Source organism: Myodes glareolus, chromosome 13 (assembly GCF_982192425.1).
Source record: "Myodes glareolus chromosome 13, mMyoGla1.1, whole genome shotgun sequence".
Lineage (NCBI taxonomy): Eukaryota > Metazoa > Chordata > Mammalia > Rodentia > Cricetidae > Myodes > Myodes glareolus.
The window spans coordinates 49,813,624-49,821,893 of NC_142038.1; the positions used below are offsets into that span (position 1 = coordinate 49,813,624).

An 8,270-nucleotide genomic window follows, 5' to 3' on the forward strand; every position below is an offset into this window, starting at 1 on the left:
TTGGTTGACTTTGTTTTGTATTTGTAATTTGAACACTTTGTGAGACCCAACAATTAGGATTTCCACAATCTTAAAGAATCATAAGTTTTCTATGCTGATACTTTCAAATATGTGCGTAAATCAACATGGAAAGAGTGCTATATTGCTCACACTCATGTAAAGAGTTTAAAGTCAGAGCACAATATAAAAGTTACATTAACGAGAGACTAAATGAACACAAATGATCTGGACTGCAAAATATTACAACCTGGGTAATGAGTGAAAATATTTTTAGACAGTACTTAAGAATAATTCAGAACTGGAGACGATAAATGTGGGCAATGATGCTCTAACTCAAAATTTAAAGATTTCTGCAGGGTTCAGGGTCATGTGCCTTTAGTCCATCACTCAAGAGGCTGAGGCAGGTGGATCTCTGTGAATTAGAGACCAGCCCAGCCTACATAGTGAGTTCCAGGACAGTCACAGCTTAAAAAAAAAAAAACAACTCTGAACACAAATTTTACTTGCACATTATAAGCCAAATAAAATTTCAAGACTAATCACAATTGAAATACAAGCAAAATTTAAACTCCTTATTCCACAAACCATACGTATTTAGAAATAGCAGTAACATGCAAAGAATCAGAGAGGGGGAAGATATTCCTTCAACTGGTAAAGCAGTAAGATCAGGCCTTTAACGTTTTAGCTAAGACTCGATTCTGTATTTTCCTCATTAATATTTAGCTGATTTCTGTAATTGGTGTTTGCGTCATTCTCTCTCTCAGAACTTTGAAGAAGAAAGTTGGGAAAAATAGGCTTCAGAAACTTGAAATCTGTGGTCCCAGAGTCCCCAGTCAAGCACACCTCATACTGGTATCTCTGGGACAGGGTCCCTGTACTGCTGACATCCACCAGGTGACCAGGAAAGTGTCCCTCAGGAACAGAGAAGCCACCCAGAGAGGTCGCCTTGGCCCTCCTGCACAACCTCACCCCCACGAACATAAGCACTGACAAAAGAAAGAGTGAAGACACAGATGCCAAGGCGATGACCAGGTACAATGTGAGTGAGTCCTCATCCTGCGTGGAGTCGCGCGCCACCTCAGGCAGAGGCAGGTAGGGCTGAGAGAAGCCATCCACCAGCAGCACATGCAGAGTGACACTCGCAGACCTTGGAGGATCGCCATTGTCCTTGACCAGCAGCAGCAGCCTGTGCTTGGGCGCATCGCGCTCACTCAGCAACCTGGAGGTGCGCACCTCGCCATTGTGAGCCCATACGCTGAACAACCCTGGCTCTGTAGCCTTGAGCAGTTGGAATGACAGCCAGGCGTTCTGGCCAGAGTCGCGATCCACTGCCACCACCTTGGTGACCAGATAACCGGGCTCTGCCGCCCTGGGCAGCAACTCGGTGCAGAGCGCAGAGACGTTCTGCAGCGGGTAGAGCACGAAGGGCGCATTGTCGTTGGCGTCCAGCACCAGCACGCGCACCAGCGCCTGGCTGCTGAGCGCGGGCGAGCCTTGGTCTGTTGCACCCACGAAGAACTCGAAGGTCTGCAGGGCCTCGTAATCCAGCGCCCTGAGCGCGAACAGCTGCCCGTTGTCGGCATTGATGGAGATCAACGATGAGAGGGCCAGCTGCGGGTCGTGGGTGGGCAGCAGCGAGTAGGTGATGTGGGCATTGGAGCCTGAGTCTGAGTCTGTGGCGCTGATGGTGCCTATGTGCAGGGCGGGGCTGTTGTTCTCTTGGACAAACAGGGTGTAGGAGCTTTGTGTGAAGGCTGGGGCGTTGTCGTTGACGTCAGAGACCTGTACTGTTATGGTGTGCTGGGCTGTGAGCCTGGGTGTGCCCAGATCAGTGATGGTGATGGTGATGTTGTACTGCGATTTGGTCTCCCGGTCCAGGGCTGTATTTGTCATAAGAGTGTAAAAGTTCTCAACTGAGGGTTTTAGAATAAAAGGAAGATCCTCTGGGATGGAGCACACCATTTTTCCATTGTCTCCAGAGTCAGGATCTGCTACACTGAACACAGCAATTACGGTTTCCGGCGAGTTTTCTGGGATGTGATTGGTAACTGTGGACATAGTCAGTTCTGGTGGGTTGTCATTCAAATCCATCACTTGGACAATCACCACACTGCTTCCAGAAAGGCCCCCACCATCTGTAGCCTGAACATACACTGTGTATGTCTGGATGGATTCGAAATCCAGAGCCTTTGCTAAAAGGATTTCTCCGGTTGTTGCATTCATACGAAATGTTTTCCGAATGTCTTCAGAAGCTTGGGAAAGAGCATAAGCTATTTGTCCGTTGTCCCCAGTGTCTAAATCCCTAGCAAAGACAGTGGCAACCTGGAATCCAACGGGACTGTTCTCTGGGACCTGAACCTCATAGCGAAACTTTGAAAATGTGGGGGCGTTGTCATTGATGTCCAAGACTTCAACAAGGACCAGGGCAGTGCCAGACCTGGGTGGACTCCCGCCATCTATCGCTGTGAGGATTAATCTGATTTCAGATTGTTCCTCCCGATCCAGCACTTTGTCCAGAACCAGCTGTGGCAATACCGTGCCATCAGGACTGTGTTGTAATTTAAGATGAAAATAGAAATTGGGGCTGATTGTGTAAGTTTGGAGACTGTTGCTTCCTACATCTAAGTCTTGAGCCCGTTCTATTAGGAAAGTGGTTCCAGAAGCAGTCATTTCTGAAATTTTCAGAATTATTTCTTTGTCCAGAAAAATGGGAGAATGATCATTTATGTCCCTAATCTGTAGCTCGGCCTGAAAAATCTGCAAAGGATTTCCCAGTAATACCTGGAAAGGAACCACACAGGGTTCGGCGGGGCCACACAGCTCCTCCCGGTCCAGTTTCTCCCTTAAGAACAAATCCCCCGTCTGCCTATTGAACTCTAAGTTCAATTTTTTCCCTTTGGAAATGACTCGTGGTCCCCGCGCAGCCAGTTTCTCTACCTCTAGTCCCAGGTCCTTTAACAAATTGGCCACCAAAAAGCCATTCTCGGCTTCCTCCTCCACTGAGTAGCGCCTAAGGGTGGACCCAGCCTGAGCTATGCCCAGCAAAACAAAGAACAGCAAGACTTGCCTTTTTTTCAGGACTCGCTCCATTTCCTCTCCAGCCTCCATCTCCTTCTGCAGCTTTCCAGCAAACTCGCTCCAGTCGTGGTTCACGTTGTCACCGACTCGCTCTGCAAATATGTAGCAAACAATGGGACAAGCCCACAATCCCTAGGCCTAAGACTTTCCGGAACCGCTGCCTTAGAAGGCTTCTCCTCCCTCCTCTTCCCATTAGCGTCTGACTACAGAATGGCAGGACCGGATTCCTTCAACTTCTGAGGCTGCAGCGCCACCCTGCGTTCTCTTAAAGCATTTATTTTCTCCAACGCATTAAGGCAATTTCATGTTGATGGCTCTCGAAATAGCCTCTTTTCAATATGTCCCACAACATACTAACATCTTCTCTGTGTTTCAAAGGCTTTCATTGTTCCTATAACTGTGTGTAAGGCGTGCGAAAAATTCAGTGGTTTTTTTTTTTTTTTTTTTGCAGATTCAAGTTCATCCTCAGCTACATACCAAGTTCTAGCCTTCCAACCTAAGATATAAGAAACTTTATCTCAAAACAAGAACAAGCAGGGCGAGAATGAGCATTTATAGTAGACAAGGAGCTAAGATACTTAGATTTTGATTATTTAATCAGATAGTACTCTAATTAAATCAATTTCAGGACCGAAAAGGTGACTGGGTGCCATAGAGAGAAGTTTTTAACTAGGAAATTCAGTTTTTGTTCACAACTTGGGCATGTTCACATTTGGATTGTGGTTACTACTCTCACATTAAATTAAACTGAAAGACTCAATAAAAGACCAAGAAAAACACAGACTTTAATGGGAATAACTTAGCGGGCACAGAACTGTCCTCACTTGCACTTCCTCTTCACATTGTTTCAGACCCACATTTCCCTGAACTGTGATATGACCAAGGCTCACAAAAATCTCCATGGTCAGTTCATTTCTTCTTGTCTGTGTTTTTATTTCCCTCTCTAACAGGTAAAACCATTTTGATATAACTGCAATTTAATCATTTCATCTTTCAGAGTTAATAAGCTCATAATATCAAATGCGGAGTAAATATTCAAAACTGCTTATCTTTTTAAAGTCTTTCAGAGCTGGTTTATTCAATCAGAAGCCAAAGTATGTAAGTTGACACTTACCACTAAGTTTTAAAAGTTATCTTTATTCAAATGTTCAGTAAAAGGAAGTGAATTATCACGCCACAAAAATGGCATATTGCTTACTCTACTGCCGTCCAGCGTGGACTGGAAAGGGGTTAATGAGCCTCCACCCCTGAGGAAGCAGTTGGTAGCTTCCTGGGGTGGTAAAGTCGGTTGTATTTAGCTGTGGCTCCAGACCATGCTCTGGTGGATGGCTCACACACAGGTGTGCATGTACAGCTCAAATTGGAGTGGATAGGTTACTGAATAGGAAAAAAATCAGCATACAAATCTGGGGAATGAGGAGTGGGAGTGGGTCTGGGAGGAGCTCAGAAGTAAGGGTGAATTGATAAACATACACTGCATGAAATTCTCAAAGAACTAATGAAAATGTTTTTGAAAAGAAAGACAATATTGTTTCAACTATATAACATTCTGACACAAGCAAAATTATAAAGACATTAAAAAGGATGGTTATCAGGGTAAGCAGAGGATGAGGACAATGAGCTACAACAGACAATTTTTAGAACAATGAAATTTTCCTTTATTATACAATAATGGTAGATATGTGTAACATTGTGCATTTGTAAAGAAAATAGACTCATACAACAAAAGTCAATTCTAGTGTGAACTTTGCATGTTAGTGAACAGTAATTTGTATAACAGTGTTACCAAATGTGTCATGTTGAGACAAGATATAATAATGGGGGTGGGGTGGAAGAAAGAGGGTAGATAGGAACTCTGGGTACTATCTCATTTTCTGTAAGACCTAACGTTGCTCAAAAAAAACAAAGTTTATTACAATAATTTAAAATCTTTGCTTTAGGCATATAAGTATATACGACAGGAAACTAGAAGTTTGTGGTGAATAAAGGAGCAGAAGGAAAATAATAAGAATTATTGGAAAAGATTTGAATGAGGATATGGGAGAATATGCTCAAAATGCATTATATGCATGAATTAAAATTGTCCTTTGAAAATCCACTACCATGTACAGTGACTACACGACAACTGCAACATTATAGAAAACAAGAAAACTACTTATATAGAGAAAATATTCAAATTTGTAAAGAAGTTAAAAGGGATATGCAGTAAGTACAACCTTATCATCTACCCAAACAAATTAGCTTAGCTGTTTTTACGTGAAAGTTGCATAGCCATGGCCGTGATTAGTTTTCTGTCAATGTGGCACAAACCGGAGTCAGGCTATTTCCTTTTCCTACTGTTCTGGCATGTGGAAGAGTAGACATAAAATTAGGACTCGATGTGTACTTATGAACAGTGCTCTGCATATGTCTAAATCTGTATGAATTTTAGTCCTTACAAGAATGTTCCGTTGGATTTTTTTTACAGTGCTCTTGGATCCAGAAATGTACAGGTGGGTAATTATTTGTTTGTGCATTTCACCTCAGCTTAGAAAAGTGCAATATATTTTCCCTTAGCAACTGAAAAAGCTGCACCAATGTCTCACCAGATCTGTCTCTGGATCTGGTTTTTATATAGCATGAAACCTTGAGTCTGGGGATCTTTATAAATATTGATTGCCTGTCATCTTTAGGCCCTAAACAGCTGCTAAAAATTATCAAGGAAGATACCAAAGTCTTAGCTCTCCTGAAACAAAATTCAACACCTCAGTACCACCTCAGTACCCTGGGTGGTATAAACTTAGCAAAACAGAATACCACGCTGCACCTTACACTGAGATTTAAGCATCCCATTATTACTTCTGACACCTTCCAGCAAACACATCTCTGCACAAATTCTGGTCACACTAATCCTTCTATTATCTAAGCCTCCAGAATCTTAGACTTTCAGTGAAACGTTCACTTATAGAGTGACATAATACATAACTTAAATTTTACCGTCTTCTTTAACTAGTCCTTGCCTAAGATTTTTCTTCCAGTGTATTGAAGATGCTGGGGTGATAGTTGGTGAAGAATTATTTTTTTCTGTTCAATAAATAATGAAACAAGTTAGAAAATGCAAATTTGATATTCAAACATTTTATCTATGTAGCAATAATCATTGTGTTTATCACTCAAATAATGAAAGAGACATGAATTTGTATGCTTTTCTTTTCAGAAGTGGGGTGGGTCTAGGGATAATGTCCAGGATGGCTATGAATACTATCTATGTTTTTCTTGGCTTCTGGAGTGCTGTGACTATAGGCATGTCCCACCATGTCTAGCTTTAAAATTACGTTTTCCTTATAATTTTTATAGGCATTTGAGTTTGTGTTGTCAAAACCATCAAATGACTTTATTTTTAATAAAAGTCAAAATTATATAGTATCAATCAAGTAATATACACTTGAACTGAGAAAATGTGCATGTTAAAGGGATATTTAGTAGAGACCCAAGATAATTGCTTATAAAATGCATAATTCAAGGCACAGATACCATCTTCACCAATCGGAGGAAGAGGTGAGGGACTGGTCTCCCAGTTGGACTGCCCTGGCAATCTTGGCCATAGGCCTGAAGCACATCCCGTGCTCCTCCCCAGCCCCCCATCAGCACAAGCAGTCAGTCAGCAGGTGGGAGACCTGCAGACAGGTTGCTTCAGCACTGCAGTCACCCATTGGACTCTGTAACCTACAAGACTCACTTGGTTTCCCATACCCACCGAACACATCATCCTCTCCCTAGCATCCCCTAGAGGCAAAAGCACCATCTGCACCAAATGGAAGAAGAGCCTTCCTTGTAAACAGCCCTCTCCAGCAATAGCAGCAGTACAAGCACTAGCCATACCAGTTGGGAGAACAGGCACAGGCAAAACCTACACCAGTTGGAATAACAGACACTATAGGCACAGACACAACCCACATCAGCTGGAAGAACAGACCCTATAGGCAGAAGTAAAGCCCACACCAGCCAGAAGAACTGGATGATATGCTGGATCTAAAGACGTCACAAGAATCAACACCTATAGCTATAATTACCCTAAACTCAGATGGATAGACAGCAGTGTAATAACACATTCAACAACATAAAGAACAATATGGCATCAGCAGAACCTGGTGGTTCCACAACAGCAAGACTCGAACATACCCACACAGATGAAGCAGAAAAAAACGACTGTAAAATAACTCTATGAAGATGATAAAGACCCTTAAGGAAGAAATGAAAATTCCCTTAAAGAAATCGAGGAAAAGATAAACAAAAATTGGAAGAAATCAATAAATTCCTTAAAGAAAGCCAAGAAGAAACAAACAGGTAAAGAAAACAGTTTAGGACTTGAAAATTGAAATAGAGAAAATAAAGAAAACACAAACAGAGGGAAATGTCAAAATGGAAACTCTGGGTACATGAATAGGAACTACAGATGCAAGCAAAACCAACAAAATGGAAGAAATAAAAGAAAGAATCTCAGGCATTGAAGATATGATAGAGGAAATAGATTTATAAGTCAAAGAAAACATTAAATCCAACAAACTGTTAACACAAACATCTAGGAAATCTGGGATACCATGTAAAGGCCTAACCTAAGAATAATATTGATAGAAGACAAACTCCAGCTCAAATGCACAGAAAATATATTCATCAAAATTATAGAAGAAAACTTTCCAAATCTAAAGAAGGATATCCACATGAAGGTAGAAGAAGCTTATAGAACACCAAATAGACTGGACCGGGAAAAAAAGAGTACCCTTGCCAAATTATAATCAAAACACAAAACATACAGAATAAACAAAGAATATTAAGAGCTGCAAAGGAATAAAGTCAAGTAACATGTAAAGTCAGAACTATAAAAGTAAGACCTGATATCTCAGTGGAGACTATGAAAGCCAGAAGTTCCTAGACAGATGTTCTGCAGACACTAAGAGACCATGAATACCAGGCTAGACTACTATATTCAGCAAAACTTTCAATCACTACAGACAGAGAAAACAAGATATTCATGACAAAACCAGATTTAAACAATACCTATCCAGAAACCAAGGCCTACATAAAGTACTAGAAGGAAAACTCCAACCCAAGTAAGTTAGCTACACCCACAAAAATGACAATAGATAATCTTACACCAGCAAATTCCAAAGAAGGGAAACACACACACACACACACACACACACACACACACA

The 8,270-nt window shown here is 41.5% G+C and overlaps 1 protein-coding gene across 1 annotated transcript; it reads right to left on the minus strand.

Annotated features, from left to right (window-relative positions):
* Nucleotides 1–9: 9 nt before the first annotated feature.
* Nucleotides 10–3,265, minus strand: LOC148120011 (protocadherin beta-2-like). The gene has a single exon (XM_087896124.1). The coding sequence runs from the start codon at nt 3,106–3,108 to the stop codon at nt 682–684; it is 2,427 nt and encodes an 808-aa protein (XP_087752250.1). The 5' UTR covers nt 3,109–3,265; the 3' UTR covers nt 10–681.
* Nucleotides 3,266–8,270: the final 5,005 nt, after the last annotated feature.